General features: G+C 37.9%; 1 protein-coding gene across 4 annotated transcripts; it reads right to left on the bottom strand.

The window, feature by feature from the left end:
• Window positions 1-1,476: 1,476 nt before the first annotated feature.
• Window positions 1,477-21,473, bottom strand: LOC106871533 (uncharacterized). 4 transcript variants are annotated; one of them, XR_016238943.1, is made up of 4 exons: window positions 20,327-21,473; window positions 7,574-9,096; window positions 4,720-6,632; window positions 1,477-4,361 (listed from the first exon to the last, which is right to left on the bottom strand). XR_016238943.1 is itself a non-coding variant. In XM_089345161.1 (3 exons), exons 2-3 carry the CDS (start codon window positions 8,007-8,009, stop codon window positions 5,917-5,919), a joined length of 1,152 nt encoding a protein of 383 aa, XP_089201287.1. In that variant the 5' UTR covers window positions 8,010-9,096; window positions 20,327-21,473; the 3' UTR covers window positions 1,477-5,916. The 4 variants fall into 4 exon arrangements, 2 of the variants coding, with proteins under 2 accessions (XP_089201287.1, XP_089201288.1); XR_016238944.1 differs by lacking the exon at window positions 20,327-21,473 and adding an exon at window positions 16,618-17,169; XM_089345161.1 differs by having other exon boundaries at window positions 1,477-6,632.
• Between the last annotated feature and the right edge of the window lie 1,213 nt (window positions 21,474-22,686).

Here is a 22,686-nt window from a genome sequence, read left to right on the forward strand (position 1 = left end):
AACAAAACTTTATTAATCGAAATAAACACCATCAGAATCAACACACTTTTGCCAACACGGAGCAAGTTTATTTATGCCAGTAGCATAAAAATCCTGCGTTCTGGTGGCGATGAAGTCGTTGAAGACGTGTATGGCATCGTCTTGGTTTTTGAAGCATTTCTAATGGAGCAAGTTGTCGTGATGCTTGTAAAAGTAGTAGTCGGTAGGCAAGAGGTCTGGGGAGTATGGCGGATGAGGCAGAATTTTGTAGCCCAATTCGTTCAACTTCTGCAGGGTCAGTTGTGCAATGTGTGGCCGAGCATTGTCATGGAAAAGAATTGGTCCTTTTCTATTGACCAATATTGGTTGTTGTTGTTGGAGTTTCTTATGCATTTCATCCATTTACTGACAGTACTTTTCCGCTGTAATGGTTTCGCCTGGATCCAAAAAGCTGTGATGGATGAGACTGGCCGCAGATCACCAAACAGTCACCATGACCTTCTTTTGGTGCAATGTTTGCTTCAGGAAGTGCCGTGGAGCTTTGTCAGCGTCCAACCACTGAGCTGAGCATCGCCGGTTGTCGTAAGGAATCCACTTTTCATCGCAAGTCACAATCCGGTCGAGAAACAGGTCGTTCTTGTTGCAGAAAAGAAGGGAAGACGACACTTCAAAATGGCATTTTTTGGTTGTCATTCAATTCATGCAACACCTATTTCTCAAGTATTTTTTGCTTTTCCAATCTCTTTCAAGTGGTTGGAAATTGTCGTATACATTACATCTAATTCAGAAGCAAGCTCTCGAATGGTTGTGCGTGGATTGGCTTCGACTAAGGCTCTTAGTTGATCATTGTCAACATCCGATGGTCGACCACTACGCTTATCATCTTCAAGACTCACGTCACCACTACGAAATTTCTTGAACCACCATTGTGCTGTACATTCATTAGTGGTTCCTGGGCCAAATGCATTGTTGATATCGAGAGCTGTTTCAGCAGCTTTTTGGCCTAGCTTGAACTGGAATAAGAAAATTGTGCAAATTTGCTTTTTGTCCATGTTGTATTCAACATTCCGGAAAAAATGCCTAATTATTCAAAAAGAAAAAGAGTAACACAATTAGAGCAAAAAACGGGCTTTAAAATGATATATAAAATCAAAGTAATTTAATGAAATTACATAATTTAAAACCAAAAATATAAAAACATTTGATTATGAAAAAACAATTTGGTTACAACACACCATCTTATTAAAAAATATCCTTGAAAAACCTCCATGTTATGAAAATTATGCTGGTGGTATCTTTACAAATACATCCCTTGTTAGAAAAATATGTCAGTAATAATTGTGGGAATGTACTCCATGTTAGAAAACATGGAAATTTCTGTGAGAACACAGTCTCTGATATAAAATTAAGTAGGTATATTTGAGGAGATACCCCTTGTTACAAAGGTACAGGGATTGCAATAATTCATGTTTAAAATAAGTATGTAAACAAAAAATGCTCTGTCATAAAAATAATTTATTGAAAAGGCTTCATGTTTTACATATCTATCTTTGAAAAAATCCTTTCATTTTAAAGAAATACATCTTTGGAAATATGCTCCATGTTATAAAAATAACCTGAATGGCATATAAATGTATCCTTGAAAAAAATGCTACATTATAAAACTGATACTGGTGAGATCCTTGACAACATACTTCATGTTGCCAAGACAGATTGATTGTAAAATTCCATGTTATGAAATATCTTTGAAAATATGCTTCATGTTATAAAAATAGACAGGTTATAACACTTCATGTCATACAACTATATCCTTGAGAATACACTCCATGTTATAACATATATCCATACGAATTATATGGGTTACACCATTCCATGTTAAAAAATATATCCTTGAGAACAGGCTACATGTTATAAAAATCTACTGGTTACAACAATCCATGTTACAAAACTATATACTTGAGAATTCCCTCCATGTTATAAAAATATATTGCTTATAACACTTCATATTATAAGAATATATCCTTGAGAACATGCTCCATGTTATAAAACTGTATTGGTGATATTGCTAAATGTCCTAAAAACACAGGGATTATAATACTTCATGCATTACACATATATCCTAGAAAACATACACCATGTAGTAAGAACAGATTGGCTATAACATTCTATATTATAAAAATATATTAGTTATAATACAGCACATTATAAAAATATACCTATAAAAGCATGCTCCATGTTATAAAAATATACCTTTAAAAACATGCTACATGTTATAAAAAATATACCTTTAAAAGCATGCTCCATGTTATAAAAATATACCTTTAAAAACATGCTACATGTTATAAAATTGTATTGGTGATATCCTTCAACACACACTCCATGTTATAAATATACACCTTTGAGATGATGTTCCATCTCAAAAACAATTACTGTTGATACAACTAAAAAAAAAAAAATGCCCATGTTTTAAAATCATATTGTGATATCATTTGGAACATGTTGACTAGTGATGATATCAACTTGCTGATTTGCACCAGGCTTCAGAAATTATTAAAACAAAAAAATCACTGCCAAAATTTACAGATATCCACGGTAATGCATTCCATGTTATAACATGAAAATTTATGTGTTCTCATTAACATAATTAATTCTATAAAATTATAATGTCAGTATCTTTTTAATGTCTGCTTTTCAAATTTTGCGGGAGTCAGAAGCATTTTATTGAAGCAGATTTTCTACAGCTGGATGTCCTTCTTGTCCCGAACCTTTACTTATGCCCATGCAAGGTCATATTTCTCCATGGTCGAATAAGAACCTTGCTTCCCAACCAAATGATTTCATGAGCAGGCTGTTCCATTGATCGGATCAACTGGAACCCTCAACGTTGTAAGTGACGGAGTAACAACAACAATATATATATATATTAATGAATAGAGATTTTATAGTTTTATTAATGCATTGCTACATATGTTCCAGCGTGACATGTATTTTTATGAGACTGCCTCACCATATCAATAGTGATATTAATGTATATATATGTGTGCTTGTGCCTGTTTTGCTTTGACATTGTAAATGAGTCTCACTGTCATACAAGCAGTGCTGTTTGTTCCCAGATGTCCATGAAAAACCTATCTGGCCATGGGGAAATATTACCTGGCTTGGAAACAGGTGAAGGTTGGCAAATGGCAAAAGGAAAGCATCTGGCTGTAGAAAATTTACCTTAATGAATTATGTCTCACTCATGCAAGCATGGAAAAGGGGGCTTTAAAACAATGATGATGATGATGATGATGATGAGTGTCTGCATGAGTATTAGATACAGTGCAACATTATCTGTATCCTCCCTGTTTTTTTTTTTCCAACCCTTTTAACAATAGAAATTAAATATATCCCCTCAAAAAATTTTCATTACCCCTAACTGCAGAAAACCATTTTATATACCAATCTATTTTTTGTTGAGGAATGTCAAAATTGAAATTGTCTGTAGAGAAATGTCAAGTTTATTGACGCAGTGTTGTTTGCAGAAAACACCAAGTCTTTTTTTTGGTAACCATTTACCATCTATACTATGAAATTTAAATTTGCAGTTCAAAGGTTAAGATGAGATTTGGCTGCCATTTCTAACAAATCAAGGACTCCATTATTTAATGTAATTAACCCATTTATTGAAAAACCATATATACCCAGTCAAAATTTTGTTACTCTTAACTGCAGGGAGCAATTTTATATACCAATCTATTGTTTTATATTCCAGTCTTCTGTTCATATTGAAATTGTTTTCTGTTCAGATATGTCAAAAGTTTACTGAAGTAAGTTGATTCACAAAAAGTACCAAATCTATTTTTTGGTAGATATTTAAAGCGGACGTTAAACGATGATGATGATTTAGCATCCTTATTGGAATAAAGATTAAATTTAATTTCACAGTGCCTAGGCGCACTACAAACCACTAAAACCTTCCACAAAAATTTCATGTTGATTTAAGTTCCAAAAACCAGCTTAGTAAAATCACAAAGATATTTTATTGAATTCTTCAATCTTTTCTTGGGGAATGTCATATTTGGAATTATGTTTTTGTTGGAGATATTGTCAAGTTTATTGAGGTATTGTGACTTGAACAAAAATTCCAATTCTATTTTTTTGGTAGGTATTTAAAATCATTACTGAAATAACCATAAAATTCAATTTCACTGTGAAGGGGTTAAGACAGTAATCTCTGATTTGAGGGAGATTTGGCTGCTATTTTTAACAAATTAAGGATTATAAATACCGACAGGGCAGAGAAAGTGTGTCAAAAGCCAGCTGGAGGAGATGTTCTCCTGGGCTACAAGCTACAGTAGCATTCGCCCTTAGTGGTTAGCCACATTTAGGTGGCAAATATACTTCACGATGTCATGCAGCTACTGTTTATACCTCGTTTAGAGATTTAACATTGCTTGTTTACACTTTTTTGAGATCAGTGAATTTTCGTCACTGGAAAAAAGATATATGTATTTGCATTGGGACCCCTTCGCTTCGAAGATCGGTGATTGTCGTATGCTGACGAAGGCTAAATATCCAGAAACCCAGGTCCATTAGTATCACGTCAGATCGACGATGGGAAAGATGACTTCCCTTTGCAAATACCGACAGGGCACAGAAAGTGTGTCAATAGACAGCTGGAGGAGATATCTTCCTGGGGCTAAAAGCAACAGTAACATCAACCCTTAAGTGTCAGCCGCATTTAAGTGGCAAATATACTTCATGTTGTCGTGCAGCTACTGTTTATACCTCGTTCAGAGATTTATTAAGGACTATATTATTTAATGTAAATAAATGCTTTTACCGCAGAAATCAGATATATCCTGTTGCAATTTCATCATCTTAGGAAACAGTTTTATCTACCAAACGATCTTCAGTTGAGGAATGTTGTGTTTGAAATTATTTTCTGTTTAGATATGTCAAGTTTATTGAGGTAAGGTGATTCACAGAAAATACCAAATTTATTCTTGGTAGATATTTACCATCAGTACTGGAATAAAAGTGAAACTTAAGTTTGCAGATAAAGGGTTAAAGCAGAGTTTGCTGTGATTTGAGGGGAGATTTGGCTGTTATGATTTGAGGAGAGATTTAGCTTTTCAACAGTTTTGAAAAGCAACAGTTATAATTGACCAGGATTACTGAAATTTTAGTATATCATTGCTATATATCTAGTGGAGGCGTGTGGCTTAGTGGTTAGGTTGTCAGCATCATGATCGTAAGATTGTGGTTTCAATTCCTGGACCGGGCGATGCGTTGTGTTCTTGAGCAAAACACTTCATTTCACGTTGCTCCAGTCCACTCAGCTGGCAAAAATGAGTAATGCTGCGATGGACTGGCGTCCCATCCAGCTGGGGAACACATACGTCATAGAAACCGGGAAACCGGGCCCATGAGCCTGGCTAGGCTTTAAAAGGGCGCATTTATTTAAAAAAAAATTTTTATTACTATATATCTAATAAGCTGAGCTGCAAACTTTGGTTATTTGAAAATGCAGGAGAATACTGTAACTTCATTTTGAGAACACCCCGCTAAATACTGTATTTGACAGTTGACTAGTTTGCAGAATGCCACTGGGATGTGATAGAGTTTTGTATTTAACTGCACAAAAAAAAGCTACAGAAATTTAAGAACTGCTTCAGACTATTTCTGGATTAATGTGTGTGAACTGAGCTTTGGTTCAGCTGTAGAATGTCACTGGGACATTTTGGAAGCTGGCTAAGCAATAAGGTTTGGTGTAAAACTGCACAGAAATTTAAGAACTGCTCCAGACTGTTGTTATCACAGATGTTGCAACAAAACAGAAAATCTTGGTCGATAATTTTGCCGTCAGCACAGTTGTCATTGCTGCTGCTTTCATCATCATTCGTGTTGTTGTTGTTGTTGTTGTTGTTGTTGTTATTCCGACAAGCCTTCTCGTTACCGATTCGTCACATTCACTGTCACTGTTGTTGTCGTTGGCAACAAATGAGAAGATTCTTTGGACGCTGTCGTCGTTTCTATCAAAGATGTCCTACTGCTTGCGCCATCAGTGTTGTGATTGTAGGCGGAGGTTTCGGTGGAGCCGTTTTCCTTCTGGGACGACAAATGAAGCTGTTCTAAGTCTTTCATGGAGCTGAGGCTGGCGACTTTCTTCAGGTGTCCAAGAAGATCTATGTGCTTGTGGTCAACATATTTTGCAACGATGTAGAGCAATGTTCCACAAAGGTTTAACGAGATCCCCAGCTTGGTCAGCAGGTTCGGACTGACACCGCCAAATGTAAATACACCGATTATAGTCTGTGCAAGGGCCTTCATGCCGCCAACCACGCTGGTCGTCAACGCCGACGTGTGATTAGTACAGAGAAAGAGGGAGTAATTGAGAAGAATTCCACAGAGGACAATCACAAGAAGGGTGAGTATGAATGGTTTGTGGTTCGTATGAAGAAAGACTGCAACCTGTTGCACCTCGCCGCTCACAAGCAGCGACATAGTGAGGAGGGGCAACGAGTTGATGCTATTCAACAGCAGGATGTGCAGCGTGTTGTTGCTGGTCTCCGCGTATTGCTGCACCAGGAGCAGATACAGCGCCTGGGTAATGTTGCTCAGCCCACCGGATAAGTAGCCGCCAAAGTGGAACTTGAGGTCACCAGAGCCTGAAAGGAGATAAAAAGAGGCGGTGGGGTAAAGAAGAGAAGAGAAGTGGTTGTTATTCTGAAGACAAGGAAGAGAAGTAGGAAGAGGTGAAAAAAGAACAAAAAAATAAAGTAACAAACCACTACTACTACTACTACTACTACTACTACTACAACTAATAATAAGAAGAAGAATCCTTTTCTATTATAGGCACAAGGCCTGAAATTTCTTTTGTGAAGTGGGGGGGGGGGGGCGAAGCTAGTCAATTACATCGACCCCTGTACTCAAGTGGTACTTATTTTATGAAGCCCAAAAGGATGAAAGGCAAAGTTAGCAGAAGGAGAAGGAGAAGGAGAAGGAGGAGGAGGTGGAGGAGGAGGGAAAGAAGAAGAAGAAGAAAAGAGAAGGAGGAGAGAAAGAAGAAGGAAGAGAAGAAGAAGGAGGAGGAGAGAAAGAAGAAAAGAGAAGGTGGAGGAGGAGAGAAAGAAGAAGAAGAAAAGAGAAGGAGAGAAAGAAGAAGGAAGAGAAGAAGAAGAAGGAGGAGGAGAGAAGGAAGAAAAGAGAAGGTGGAGGAGGAGAGAAAGAAGAAGAAGAAAAGAGGAGGAGAGAAAGAAGAAGGAAGAGAAGGAGAGAAAGAAGAAGGAAGAGAAGAAGAAGAAGGAGGAGAGAAAGAAGAAAAGAGAAGGTGGAGGAGGAGAGAAAGAAGAAGAAGAAAAGAGGAGGAGAGAAAGAAGAAGGAAGAGAAGAAGAAGAAGGAGGAGAGAAAGAAGAAAAGAGAAGGTGGAGGAGGAGAGAAAGAAGAAGAAGAAAAAGGTGAAGTAGTTGGATAAGGAAGTGATGAAGAAAAGTGAAGAAGAAAGAATGACAACAAGAAAGTGAAGAACAAAAGGAAGAAAACGAAGGGAAAAAATAATAAAGAGAAGACAAGAAGAACGAGAGGAAATGTTGCAAAGGTACTCACCTGCAATGATGCAGCCAACCGTGAGAAAGATGACGGAGATGAGCGTGAGAAACGATGGCCAGCTCTTGCGTAAAAGAACCACGGAGAGGATAAGTGTAGCGAGCGGCACACAGCGCTTGAGGACACCGTACATTGCGACGTTCATGTGGCTGAGCGAGAAGAGACCAAGCACTGAGTTAGCTGCGTAGAACGCAGCCGGCAGGAGGAAGAGGCGACCGTCTTTGAAGGTGTACGGCGGGATGAGGATAAGCTGCGTTGCGCGCAGCGCGTACAATATCACCACGGTTAGAGACATCTGCACCACCATGATGCACATCGGGAAGTGGAAGCCGTACATGTCCATGAGGATCTTGTTGAGGAAAGCCATCAGGACCGAACAGGAGCCGTAGAAGAAAGCGGCGGCAAAACCTTTTATGTAGGCCATTTGCGTGCCCATTACCACAACTTCACCTCAACACAAGCGCAACGACATTCACAACTGCGAGAGAGTTCTTAAGCAATTATATGGTGCCGGCAGTGCACATTACCTTCAAATGCAGTTTTTCATACAGAAACTATGTATCTATGCACTTATTCTTGAAGCACAGTTTTCAGGGAAAATCAGTGAAGCCTCAGAGTAAATTACATTATTGTGCACTTTAAATGCAGCCTTTAGTAAAACACTAATTATATGCACATGCACATTTTACCTGCAAATACAGTTTTTGTTGCAAATTTCTTCTCAGCGAATCATATATTATGGTGCACTTCAAGTTTAAATGCACTTTTTTGTACAGCCTCTTGTACAAAAGTTAATCATATGCACCTATGCATCTCACCTTCAAATACAATTTTCTACGCAAATCACTGATGTCAGAGCGTATATTACATATTATGGTACACTTTAATCTAAAATGCAGTTTTAGTGCAGCTTGTACAAAATCCAATCATATACACTAGTGCACATCACCTTCAAATACAGCTTTTGGTGCAAATTTCTGACATCAGATAACGGCTCATGTAATATGATACACTTTATCTTCAAACGCAGTTTTTTTGTACAAATTTTAGCATAAAAGAACTAATTCATGCACTCGAATGCACTTCATCTTCAAATGCATTTTTCGATGTGGATCTCTGATCCAGTGTCGCTTTTACTATAATTGCACTTTTTGTGCAGTTCATTATTTCACAAAACTGTTCAAAACTGCTCTGATATTTCTAAAGCAAGCTTGTCTATATTTCCAGGGTTACTGATCCAATCTTATCCAGATTCCCACCGAATTTTATAAGATGTTTGACATGGAATTTATGGTGCAGTTTGTTATGAATCTTCTGTGTTGTTTTAATGCAGTTTTTGCATGTTCTTAAAGCATCGCTTTTTCTCTTTTTAGTGCATAATGAAACTTGTGAAATGGTCTGAATGTAGGAACATGTGCAGTTGCAGACTTTGGTGCAGAGTATCATGGTAATGCAGCATGATAAAGCTTGGTTTGCAGCAAACAATACATCATTGATGGTAGAAGCGGCACATTACCAAATAACTGTAAATATGGAATAAAAAAATAACAAGACTTTGAAAAACATTCTTGTAATAATGATTTATTATTAATTAGTATATAACGGTAAACGATCCATACATAGAAATATGAAAAACTATAACGAGCACCAATAGAGTGCAAACCTCCGCCAAGGCAACACCAACGTCCTCTTGAAGATTAGCCAGAGATGATTTTTAAAATGAGAATATCTGGGATAAACATTCAAGCGAGGTTTTTGCCAGTGCTGCTGGACTGGCTCTTGTGCAGGTGGCACGGAAAATTCACCATTTTGAGCATGGCCGTTGCCAGTACTGCCTGACTGGCCCTCGTGCCGATGGCATGTAAAAGCACCTACTACATTCTCGGAGTGGTTGGTGTTAGGAAGGGCATCCAGCTGTAGAAACTCTGCCAAATCAGATTGGAGCTTGGTGTAGCCATCTGGTTTCACCAGTCCTCAGTCAAATCGTCCAACCCATGCTAGCATGGAAGGCGGATGTTAAACGATGATGATGATGATATATATATATATATATAAACTACACTCTCGGAGTGGTTGGCGTTAGGAAGGGCATCCAGCTGTAGAAACTCTGCCAAATCAGATTGGAGCCTGGTGTAGCCATCTGGTTGCACCAGTCCTCAGTCAAATCGTCCAACCCATGCTAGCATGGAAGGCGGACGTTAAACGATGAACAAACGAAACTCAACTGCTCTCAGAAACGAGAATACTAAAAATAAACCTGACCGCTCTCAAAAATTAATTAAAAAAACAGAAAAAAATAATCCCAAATCCTTGTTTGGTACCGGATGAATCCCAAAATCTAATCAATTTGTGCCTGTCATGAGGCCAAACATCCCTGAAAGTTTCATCTGAATCCATCCAGCAGTTCTTGAGATATCTTGTCCATGGACAAACAAACAAACAAACACTACTGAAAACAATACCTCTGCCTTCGCTAAGGCGGAGGTAATAAATAGAATCTGCAATAATAATAATAATAATAATAATGGTTTCAAATTTTGCCACAAGGGCAGCAATTTTGGGGGAGGGGATGAGTTAATTGCATTGACCCCTGTACTCAACTAGCACTTAATTCATTGGCCCTGAAAGTATGAAAACTAAAGTTAACCTCAGCAGAATTTGAACTCAGAATGTAAGAACGAACAAAACGCCACTAAGCATTTTGCCCAGTGTGTCAACGATTCTGCCAGCTCATCACCATAATAATAATAATAATAATAATAATAATAATAATATTAATTAAAAAAAATTTTTTTAATTAAAATTTTTTTTTTATTGCCAACAAGGGGCTAAACATAGTGGGGATAAACAAGGACAGACAAAGGGATTTAAGTCGATTACATTGACCCAGTTCGTAACTGGTACTTAATTTATCGACCCCGAAAGGATGAAATGTTAAGTCGACCTCGGAACGTAACGGCAGACGAAATAATAATAATAATAATAAGATTGGAAGTGTTATCTTGATTGGAAGTGTTATCATGACATTGTTTTGTCTTGGTATAAAAAGATGGGCTACAGCAAATATTCTGCTTAATACCATAGATTTGCTTGTCAGTGGTTTGACCTTAACCAGTTGAGCATGTCCCTTCGTGGCTGACGATATGTGCATCTCTGATCATGAGCAGAAGTAGTGGGGGAGGATCATAGCCATATGTTGAGAGGAATTCTTTGGGGTTTGAATAATTCACCTTTGGAAACATGGGTGTTTTGCTCAACAACCTTAAACAAACCTTATTCAGGGACCTTTTGAGCGGGATGGGCTACTCGACCTGAAGAAAATTCAAACTGGGCCCCACCTGCGAGGTCATGCACTGTTTATCTTGATATGAGATCACCATGTCGCGCACATATGGTTGTGATGCATGTGCCTGGTGTACTTTTATCAGACGGGTAGTCATGATGGGTATAATGGGCTTCGTATATTTTACCCCAGTGTCACTTTGATGGGATGCACTGCTCTCTCACTCAATAATAATAATAACAATAATAATAATAATAGTAATCCTAAAGGTGGTGACTGTGTTGTAAGAAGCTTGCTTCCCAACCACATGGTTGTATATATATATATATATATATATATGTATATATATATACTCTTTTACTTGTTTCAGTCATTTGACTGCGGCCATGCTGGAGCACCGCCTTTAGTCGAGCAAATCGACCCCAGGACGTATTCTTTGGAAGCCTAGTACTTATTCTATCGGTCTCTTATGCCAAACCGCTAAGTTATCAAATGTACTCACAAGGCTTTGGTCGGCCCGAGGCTATATTAGAAGACACTTGCCCAAGGTGCCACGCAGTGGGGATGAACCCGGTACCATGTGGTTGGTAAGCAAGCTACTTACCACACAGCCACTCCTGTGCCTATTGTTATATTTAAAATACTTCTGAAGGTCACTGGCAATCTACTGCATAAAAAAAGCCAGTCCAATATGCTTCGTGACAAGCAGTAACTGGATTCAACGTTAATAAACCTATTGAAATTCAGGAAAATAATGGAAAAAGTACATGCAGGTATGTAATAATAATATTAGGTCAGAACGATATTTTGCTTAACAATTGCCAATCTGTTGCTTCCTGGGATGAAAAAAAGCAATATTATTTTCACGTGTGTTAGTCGTTTGTCATTAACATCAGTCATTAGTCACAATAATAGCTGTCTGGATGGGATTTTATGTATGATAAAGTTCGAGATGTTGTTTTAATTGTCTGATCTTGAATGGAGATATTTAAATAAATGTATATGAATGGTAATTTATGGAAATAAATATGTATATATGTATATGTATGCATACAGACTTACATATCTATCTATCTATTCGTGTGTGTGAGTGTGCGTGTGTATACGTGGAAGATGGACAATAAACGATGATGATGATGATGAAGTGTGTGTGTGTGTGTGTGTGTGTGTGTGTGTGTGTGTGGCTGTGTGGTAATGAAGCTTGCTTCAGAACCACATGGTTCCAGGTTCAATCCGACCACATGGCACCTTAGGCAAGTGTCTTCTACTATAACCTTGGGCAAACTGAAGCCTTGTGAGTGGGTTTGGTAGACGGAAACTGAAAGAAGCTTGTCGTCATCAACGTCATTTAATGTCCATTGTCCATGCTGGCATGGTTGGACAGTTTGACCAGAGCTTGCAAGTTGGGAAGCTGTACCAGACTCTAGTCGGATTTGGCATGGTTTCTACAACTGGATGCCCTTCCTCACACATAACCTCAATATAAATATAAATATATATATATATATACATATACACACACACACATACACACACATACATACATGCATACATACATACATACATACAGAGAGATGGTTAGATAGATATGTGTATGTATATATTTATATATTTGTTGGTGTATGTGTGTGCATGTGTATGAACATATACATACATACATATATTTATACATTTATTTATATATTACGTATACATACATAAATATGTATACATATTCGTATATATATTTACATATTTATTCATATTTTAATGTATGAAGAATATTCATGAGCTTGGCCGTTGCCAGTACCGCCTGACTGGCCTTCGTGCGGGTGGCACGTAAAAGCACCCACTACACTCTCTGAGTGGTTGGCGTTAGGAAGGGCATCCAGCTGTAGAAACACTGCCAGATCAGATTGGAGCCTGGTGTAGCCATCTGGTTGCACCAGTCCTCAGTCAAATCGTCCAACCCATGCTAGCATGGAAAGCGGACGTTAAACGACGACGACGACGATACATACCTAAATATAGGTATGTTTGTTTACATATATTATATTTACATAAAGTTGGAATTTACAAACAAACAAAAGACGAAGACAGTTGTATAAACAACAAACAGGTGTATTGGCTTAACGCTCTGGAAGGTGAGAAAGTATTTTATGCTTTGAGCGTACGCTCTTCAACAGAAAGGAACACAAGAAACTAAACAGAGAGAGAATAAAAAAGGGAGAGAATATACATATATATATATATATATATATATATATAACGTGAGAGAGTTAGGGGTTGGGGGTTCAACCCACTAAGGGATAGTATCTATCCAGTATACTGCTGGGAGGGTACCCAATTATTGCTACGCTAGTGCTATACTAGGTGCAATCAATGGGAGCGGGTAAAAGTGGAGGTTTTACCCAAAATTTGTGTAACAATTAGAAAATGGAGGATAATATGCTGAACCCAACTACTTGCAGACGGTGTATCCTGCTGAATTCATTAATTTAATTCATAGCAAAAGTGACAAAAAAAGGGGAGAAAAGAAAAAGAAAGAAAGAACCAAAGCACAGGTGTCTATGGCAGACTATGTTATTTTGCCAACATGGTTTACATATAGAAGTACAAAGTACATAAGGAATTAGAGACACAAACACACACATACATAAATACATATCTATCTGGCTATATATTTATATCATGCACATGTATATACACATGGAGGAAGCAGAAGGATAGCTTGATTAATTGATATATAATTGCAACATAAATAAGTAAATAGACAGGTATAGTCCGCTCATAATCAAACAAAATCCATTAGCTGGAATCCTGGCAACAGGTTTTATCAAATTCCGGCAACAGGTCTTGCAGCTTTGAATCTCTTTCCAACTTTCTCTTTCACGGTTGATAAAATAAATACTAGCTGAACACTGGGAACAATGTTATTGACTTACCCTGATCTTTAAAATTGCTGGCATTGAGCCAAAATTTGAAGACATTATTATTATTATTATTGTTCAGTAGTTTTATTTTTATAACGTGCTTTCACTTCACTACCGAGCGCAGCTCTGTGTGCCTTGGGTATGTGCTGTGGTCTGCTGTGATGCTCTTATTTTTACAGTATTGAAAGTGTTTTTACGTAGGATGTGTGCAGTGCTGCCCAGTAGTGCAATTTTCTGTATGTTACATATATTTGTAAGTCCTGGTGTTTTTGTTATGTATTTGTCTGAATATTGTTTTATTATACCTAAGGCACCTACTATGATAGGAATTGTTTCTGTTTTTAGACTCCACATTCGAGTTACCTCTATTTCCAGGTCTTTGTATTTTGAAAGTTTTTCCATTTCTTTTAGGGAAACGTTGTCATCTGCTGGTATTGATACATCAATTAGAAAGCATTTTTATTATTATTATTATTATTATTATTATCATTATTCTGCCAAGGTCAACTTTGCCTTTCAAATTTATGTTTAATAAATTTTTTATATCTACAAGATGTCCACAAAGTCTGGGTACATACTCTTTTACTCTTTTACTTGTTTCAGTCATTTGACTGCAGCCATGCTGGAGCACCGCCTTTTAGTCAAATCAAATCGACCCCAGGACTTATTCTTTGTAAGTCTAGTACTTATTCTATCAGTCTCTTTTGCCGAACCGCTAAGTTACGGGGACGTAAACACACCAGCATCGGTTGTCAAGTGATGTTAGGGGGGGACAAACATAGACACACAAACACATATACAAAACTGGCCCTTGGTCCTTGGCCCAAGGAGACACAAAAACTGGCCCTTGGTCCTGGCTCAAGGAGACACAAAAACTGGCCCTTGGTCCTTAGCCCAAGGAGACACAAAAACTTGGGCACAACGATGAGGGTTCCAGTTGATCTAATCGATGGAACAGCTTGCTCATGAAATTAACATGCAAAGTGGCCGAGTACTCCACAGACACAGAATGAGACAAGGCTGGCCACTTTCAAATACAGACACCACTTATTTTTGCAAGCTGAGTGGACTGGAATAACGAGAAATAAAGTACAACAGGGAATCGAACTCACAACCTTACGATCATGAGTCAAATGCCTTAACCACCAGGCCATGTGGCTTCACAACATACATGCACACTTCTTCAGCAACATTTCTGAGAATGTAATACGATTCCACATTTAATGGGATTTTTTTTTCCTTATCTCTTTTGGCCTTTTATCTATTTATAATTCAGACTTTTTGAGCTCAGGACGTCGACACTAACGTTTTGACATCTGGCAGCTTGATTTCAGAAAAGGAACCCACATAATTATCTAACAACAGAGCCAGATTAAGGCCCACAGAGACCCTAAGCCCTTATAAGATTTTGGTACCTCCATATATATGTAATTCAAAATACAAACAATAAACTGTAAAATAAATTATTTTCCAAAATGAAGGAAAGCAAACGATAAGGTGGAAATTGATGCTTATTTTTGTACAGTTCCACTTTATATATACTCTTTTACCCTTTTACTTATTTCAGTCAGTGTCTTCTACTATAGCCTCGGGCCGACCAAAGCCTTGTGAGTGGATTTGGTAGATGGAAACTGAAAGAAGACCGTCGTATATATGTATATATATATATATTTATATGTATGTGTGTGTATATGTTTGTGTGTTTGTCCCCGCAACATCGCTTGACAACCGATGCTGGTGGTTCGCTAAAAAGAGAACGATAGAATAAGTACTAGGCTTCCAAAGAATACGTCCTGGGGTCGATTTGCTCGACTAAAGGCGGTGCTCCAGCATGGCCGCAGTCAAATGACTGAAACAAGTAAAAGAGTAAAAGAGAGTAAAAAGTATATATATATATCATGGTTATCTTTTATTCCCTTTTCCTTTTCACGCTGACGGCCGAAACGACTGGTCATATTTTCTCTTGTCTTCTTCTTTCAACTTTCTCCTTTCTTTCTGTTGTCCTTTTGTTTCTCATTCTTTCGGATATTCCTCCTGGCAGTAACCCTATTCTTGTCCCATCTGGCCCTAAGGTTCTATTCTCTCTAGTTATTTCAGTCTGTTCATATGTCCACATTTCGTCGTTTGTGCAACATACACACATAGATACAAATGCATATATACACACATACATATATGTGCACACATTAATATATATACACACATACATACACACATAGGCACACATATATGCACACATACATACACACATGCATGCATACATCCATATACATACACATATGCACACATAAAGACGGCGAGCTGGCAGAAACGTTAGCACGCCGGACGAAATGCTTAGCGGTATTTCGTCTGCCGCTACGTTCTGAGTTCAAATTCCGCCGAGGTCATCTTAGCCTTTCATCCTTTCGAGGTCGATAAATTAAGTACCAGCTACGCACTGGGGTCGATGTAATCGACTTAATCCCTTTGTCTGTCCTTGTTTGTTCCCGTCTGTGTTTAGCCCCCTTGTGGGCAATAAAGGAATATGAATGTAAATGCTAGTAAGTGTTTTGTCCGGTGAGAAGAAAAAGAAGGCGAAGAAGAAGAAGAAGGCGAAGAAGAAGAAAAAGAAGGCGAAGAAGAAGAAGAAGAAGAAGAAGAAGAAGAAGAAGAAGGAGGAGGAGGAAGCGAATAAGAAGGCGAAGAAGAAGAAAAAGAAGAAGAAGAAGAAGAAGGCGAAGAAGAAGAAGGCGAAGAAGAAGAAGGCGAAGAAGAAGAAGGCGAAGAAGAAGAAGGCGAAGAAGAAGAAGGCGAAGAAGAAGAAGATAGACGCGATAATTACGGTTGGTTAAACAAATATATAGCCATACCTTTGGGTTCTAATCGATAAGTCATGCTGATGTAATAATCGTGATGGGATTAACCAGGACAACGATCACAATTACAATTTGAACAAAGACGAAAATGATTGAAAAGGTGTGTATCCAGGGCGAGGCCCTCTACGTGATCTGATTTACGCGACCTGGTTGTAAATCTCTCACCTATCGACATGGCGTATGAATTAAGAAAACGAGACTTATTAAAATAAATATGTAATGGGATAGCCATGGCTGGAAAATGCGCTTGCTTGCAGGACCGCTGGCCTGAGGTCCCAACCACACCCAAACCTCGAACAAGTGCGAACGGAGGTTGGTAAGGTGTGGGGGCTTGTTAGGTCGCTACGTGGTCGACACGACATGCTAGATGTGGCAGCCAAATCTCTCTCGGATCACGTAGCTATCGATTTAAAGAAAAACAAAAAGTAGAGGTAGAAGGATATTTCATCTATGAAGATGGGGGTCTTTTTTTTTCTGTATTTTCTCCTTTCGTTTTGAGGGAGTGGTTATAGTTCCTAAGACGTGGTGGCTACGACTCTAGAGATTATCGGTGATAGGTGAACACTAAGCAGTTCGATAACGGATCTGTAGTTAACAACAAATATATACATAGATATGCACACAAACACACAAATACACATATATACATACACACGGATATATACAGACAAACATACATGCATATACATATGTACACGTATATATATAAGAGTACCTCCTAGCGTGAGGCATTTATGTATAGTAATGCCCTTAATATATATAAATATATTTATAGGGAATAATTAATTTTTCCCTTATGTGGTTTTTCACGCTAACTACTTGATAAATTCTTATAAAGATTTTATCCTATATATATATATATATATATATATATATATATATATATATATATATATATATATATATATATATATATAAGAAGAAGAAAAGTTTAGAATGGTACAATACACTATAAAACAAAAAATGGACTATACACCTGTTGTAATTTGGTTATCTATAGACCGATGATATTTCGGAATTACAATTCTTTCTTCAGATCTTAACAGAGACTCCATCTAAGAATATCTGAAGAAGGAATTGTAATTCCGAAATATCATCGGACTATAGATAACCAAATTACAATAGTCCATTTTTTGTTTCATACTGCATTGTTGTACCATTCTAAACTTTTTATTCTTTACAAACAACACACAATGCTTCAAGCGAACTACAATACTCTCCTACACACACACACATATATATATGTATATATATATATATATATATATATATATATATATATATATATAGTTTTAGGGAAAAGAACCAAAGTTCATGAACTCATCGATGAAAATCCATCTATTATCTTTATCTTATGATATTTACTTTGTATTATATTATACTCATTTATTGTGTTTTTAATTATTAATTTTCTCTATATGTGACAGTGGATTTTCATCGATGAGTTCATGAACCTTGGTTCTTTTCCCTAAAACTATATATTTATATATATATATTTTTTACTCTGTAAAGCTCAATTTAATTTTAATTGAGTTTTTACCTGTAATTTTGGATTTTGTCCCTAATATATATATATATATATATATATATATATATATATATATAATTATAAACTGCGGTTTAAACAATAAATTACCTGCCTCTGGATACCTTCTAACGAAGACCGTACCCACACAAGTAATTTCCAGGAGTGCCTCCGGATTTAAACATCCCCTGGTTGCTTGGATACTTCAGACTACCCCTGAAATATTGAAGCAATCCTATCATTTACCTATATATATATATATATATATATATATATATATATATATATATATATATATATTACAATTAAAAGGGTAAAGGATTATCAATTTATTAATAAATCAATAATTAATCATTTTGACCAAGCCCTTCGGTATGAAAACACCATTATCGGCGTGGAACTTATTTAAAAGTTCTTATACATTTATAAACATAATTAAGGGGTCAGCAACAGTTGCTTCACCACATACCGAAGTTCAGAAATAGCAGCTAAAATGCTGAAACTCCAACAGATAGCGTTACTTGTAACTCACAAAGGCAAAACGGTATGTGGTGAAGCAACTGTTGCTGACCCCTTAATTATGTATATATATATATATATAAACACATACGTACAGAATCCCCCTTCTTTCTTTCTCACTCTCGGATGTATTGATCTTTCTCAATATTTTTCTCCCCATAAATACATTTATAGGCTTTAAAAAAATTACCGATTTTTTTTACAACCTAACTCCTTGTACCTCGATTGTTTGTATTTATAATTTAAAATATTGGTAAGTCTGAGACGGTCATTTATCCACAGTGATTTAAAACTATAAAAAAAGGAGCTATCTAAACGATAATTCATTTTAATAACTTAATTTTCTGTTAGAAAATTATTTTTCTTTTCTTATACACGGTTTCGCTTGACTGAGGTGGAGGTAAAAATTTATATTCCAATATATATTTTGGTGTTTATAGTCTACCAATGGACAGAGCATGTGTTATTCCGGTGTAAGCATTCCATAAAATGTGTTTAATGGGAGGAAAAAAATTGGTTAATATTTTGGAAAAGACATCAATATATGTGAGAGTAAAAACGGAGGGTGCTTTGGGATGTGCTAGAAACAACAGCCAAATCTCCCTTCAATTACTCTTTTACTTGTTTCAGTCATTTGACTGCGGCCATGCTGGAGCACCGCCTTTAGTCGAGCAAATCGACCCCAGGACTTATTCTTTAGAAGCCTAGTACTTATTGTATCAGACTCTTTTGCCAAACCGCTAGGTTACGGGGACATAAACACACCAGCATCGGTTGTCAAGCGATGTTGGGGGGGGGGGAAACACACATATATATATATATATATATATATATATATATACGACGGGCTTCTTTCAGTTTCCGTCTACCAAATCCACTCACAAGGCTTTGGTCGGCCCGAGGCTATAGTAGAGGACACTTGCCCAAGATGCCAGGCAGTGGGACTGAACCCGGGACCATGTGGTTGGTAAGCAAGCTACTTACCACACAGAAAACAAATTGGCCAGAATCGGTCTGGATTGGGATGGTGAGGAACAGAAGGGGGGGGAGTATACAAAAAAAATTTCAAAACATTTTCATAAAAAATCCATCATTTCGAAGGCCGTGGTGAAATAAATATATATAGATATACACACAAATATATAGACGTCTGTATATAATGAGTAAGCACATAAATGCGAAACGAGGTGGAAAAAATAGTACTCGATTACCAGAGGTAGAGTAATATGCTTTATTTAAAAGCAGCAGAAAATATCACAAAACCTGTTACTCAGAGTTTCACATTCCCGTTCGCCGGACAGTTTTGATTAGAATGTATATATATATATATATATATATATATAAGGCATATACACAGACATATATACATACCACGTTTGTATATACAGACATATATAGATAATGACACATACTCATTGACGTTTACATACGTCAATGTCTTGTCAGGAAACTAAAAATCGAAGGAGCGGCGGTCACGACTGGAACACACACACATAACATTGTTAGATATTACATAAGTGTGTATATATGTGGGACTTTAAACAGAATCGCCGGGGTTTAGACGGCAACAATGTGTTCCTTAAAAAAGAAAGGGTCGAAAGAAAAAAAAGACAGAACTAAAGGTCCTTAGGCAGATCCCTTAAAAAAAAAAAAACTTACCTCAAAGTTTTAGTTTCCCCTTCGTAATACTTTCCAGTCTGTGTAAGTTCTTTTGAAACATGAGGTGGAAGCAATTAGTCGGTGGGAGTGGTTAGAGCGGTTGACTGACGTTTAGACCTCCGTCCCCCATTCACTTTCTCACGCCTTTCCCGCCCCCTCTCTCTATCTATCTACATATATCACTTTCTCTTTTCCTCTCCCCTCTTTATTGTCTTGCTCTTCTCTTATCTCCCCTTCTCTCTGCTCTTTCTTTTCCGTTTTTCCCTTTCACTCCTACTTCCACGCTCTTTCGATCACCCTCTCTCTCTTCCCCTCTCTGTTACATTGTTTTTACCTCCCTTCGTCTCCCCCTTCTCTCTCTGTTTCTTACTCTCCCGGTCTTTCTTTCTTTCTTCGTCTCTCTCACTCACTCTCTTTCACTCTTTCTATCTTTCTCTCTCTCTCACTCTCTTCTGCGCTCACTCACACTTGCTCTGTTTCTCTCACTCTCTCCCTCTCGTTCTCCATGCTTTGTCTTTCTCTCTATTTCTGAACCTTCTCTACTTATTTCTTTCCCACTCTGTCTCTCTCTTTTTCCTTCCCTGTCTCTCTATCTCCCTCTCTTCCACCCTATCACTTTTCTTTTCTTCCTTTCTCTCTCTTTCTCACTGTCTGACCCCCTCTCCACCGCTTTACTCTGTCTTTCTACTTCCCTTTCTCTCTCCTTTCATGTCTTTGTATTTCTTCCTCCCCTCTCTCTTTCCCCATCGCTTTATATCGCTCTGTCTCTCTCTTTCTTCCGTTCATTTCTTTTTCATCTCTCTCTCACTTTTCTCCTCTACCTTCCCTTTCCCCTCTCTCTTTCGTTCTTATTTTCCTATCTCCCCTTCCGTTCTTCCTCCCTCTGTCTCTTCTCCTTCTCACTTTGCCTATCACACACACTACCTTTCTTATTCACATGAGCAACAATTAACACTTCTGTTTGCCTGTCATTGCCCCTTCTTTTTCACTCCCATTTCCCCCCCTCTCTTTCTCTCCTTATCAGTCACTTAATCAATCTATGTGTCTATCTAGATCTATCTATCTATTTAACTATCTATCTGTCTGTCTATCTCTATTTATCTATCTATCTGTCTGTCTATCTCTATCTATCTATCTATCTGTCTGTCTATCTCTATCTATCTATCTATCTGTCTGTCTATCTCTATCTATCTATCTATCTGTCTGTCTGTCTGTCTGTCTGTCTATCTATCTGTCTGTCTGTCTGTCTGTCTGTCTGTCTGTCTGTCTGTCTGTCTGTCTGTCTGTCTATCTATCTGTCTATCTATCTATCTATCTATCTATCTATCTATCTATCTATCTATCTATCTATCTATCCATCAATCAATACATACATACTTGATGATGATGGCTGTCCATTCGTGACCGAGGAAGACCATTGCCGACCTTCAGGAACATTCTGCGCTCTAGGACTAACTTACATTTTGCATTTGCGGCTCCGTTGGTGGCTAATGAGCCCTGCTCTTGACAAGCATACACGACTGCAAACATTGCAGATTAAGCTTTCCCCATACATACATACATATATATCTGTAAAAATATGTGACACTTATTCGGTGACCATGATAAAACTCCGAGTTTCGGATGGCCACCGAATAAGTGTCACATTTTTACGGATAAATTCCTCTATTTACATAATTTCGAGGTCTCTTTCTTTCTCTTGTCTTTTCTATGAGACCATAGCCCACGGCCTATGCCAGTGGGTGTAACCACCCCACTTATGAATACCCCCCCCCATTCATTGGACAATGAACTTTGCTTGTGAAGACCTATTGAGGCAAGTGTAAACAAATCAAAATCGCTGACGTGGCGATGACAGTGCCGCCTGATTGGCACTTGTGCCAGTAGAACGTTAAAAGCGCATCCAAGCATGACCGTTGCCAGGGCCACGGATTACCTGCTCCCGTGCCAGTGACAGATGAAAAGCACCATTCGAGTGTGATCATTGCCAGCGCCAGCTTACCGGCACATGTGCCGGTGGCACGTTCAAAACATCCTTCGACCATGGTTGTTGCCAGTGCCACCAGACTGGCTCCCATGCAGGTAGCACATAAAAAACACCTTTTGAGCATGGTCGTTGCCAGAACCGCCTAACTGGCCCTCGTCCCGGTGGCACATAAAAAGCAACCACAACACTCTTGGAGTGGTTGGCATTAGGAAGGGCATCTAGCTGTAGAAACTTTGCCAGACCAGAGTGGAGCCTGGTGCAGCTTCTAGCTCACCAGTTCTCAGCCAAACCGTCTAACCCATGCCAGCAGAGAAAGCGGACATTAAACATTGATGATGATGATATATATATATATATATATATATATACACAT

Source organism: Octopus bimaculoides, chromosome 29 (assembly GCF_046866305.1).
Source record: "Octopus bimaculoides isolate indiv1 chromosome 29, ASM4686630v1, whole genome shotgun sequence".
Taxonomy (NCBI): Eukaryota; Metazoa; Mollusca; class Cephalopoda; order Octopoda; family Octopodidae; genus Octopus; species Octopus bimaculoides.

What these genes read in the sequence shown, in the direction of transcription:
- LOC106871533 (XM_089345161.1), bottom strand. Translation starts at nt 8,009, where the DNA reads ATGGGCACGCAAATGGCCTACATAAAAGGTTTTGCCGCCGCTTTCTTC. An exon ending in GGTTGGCTGCATCATTGCAG is followed by an intron (nt 6,633 to 7,573) that starts GTGAGTACCTTT and finishes ATCTCCTTTCAG; the next exon opens with GCTCTGGTGACCTCAAGTTC.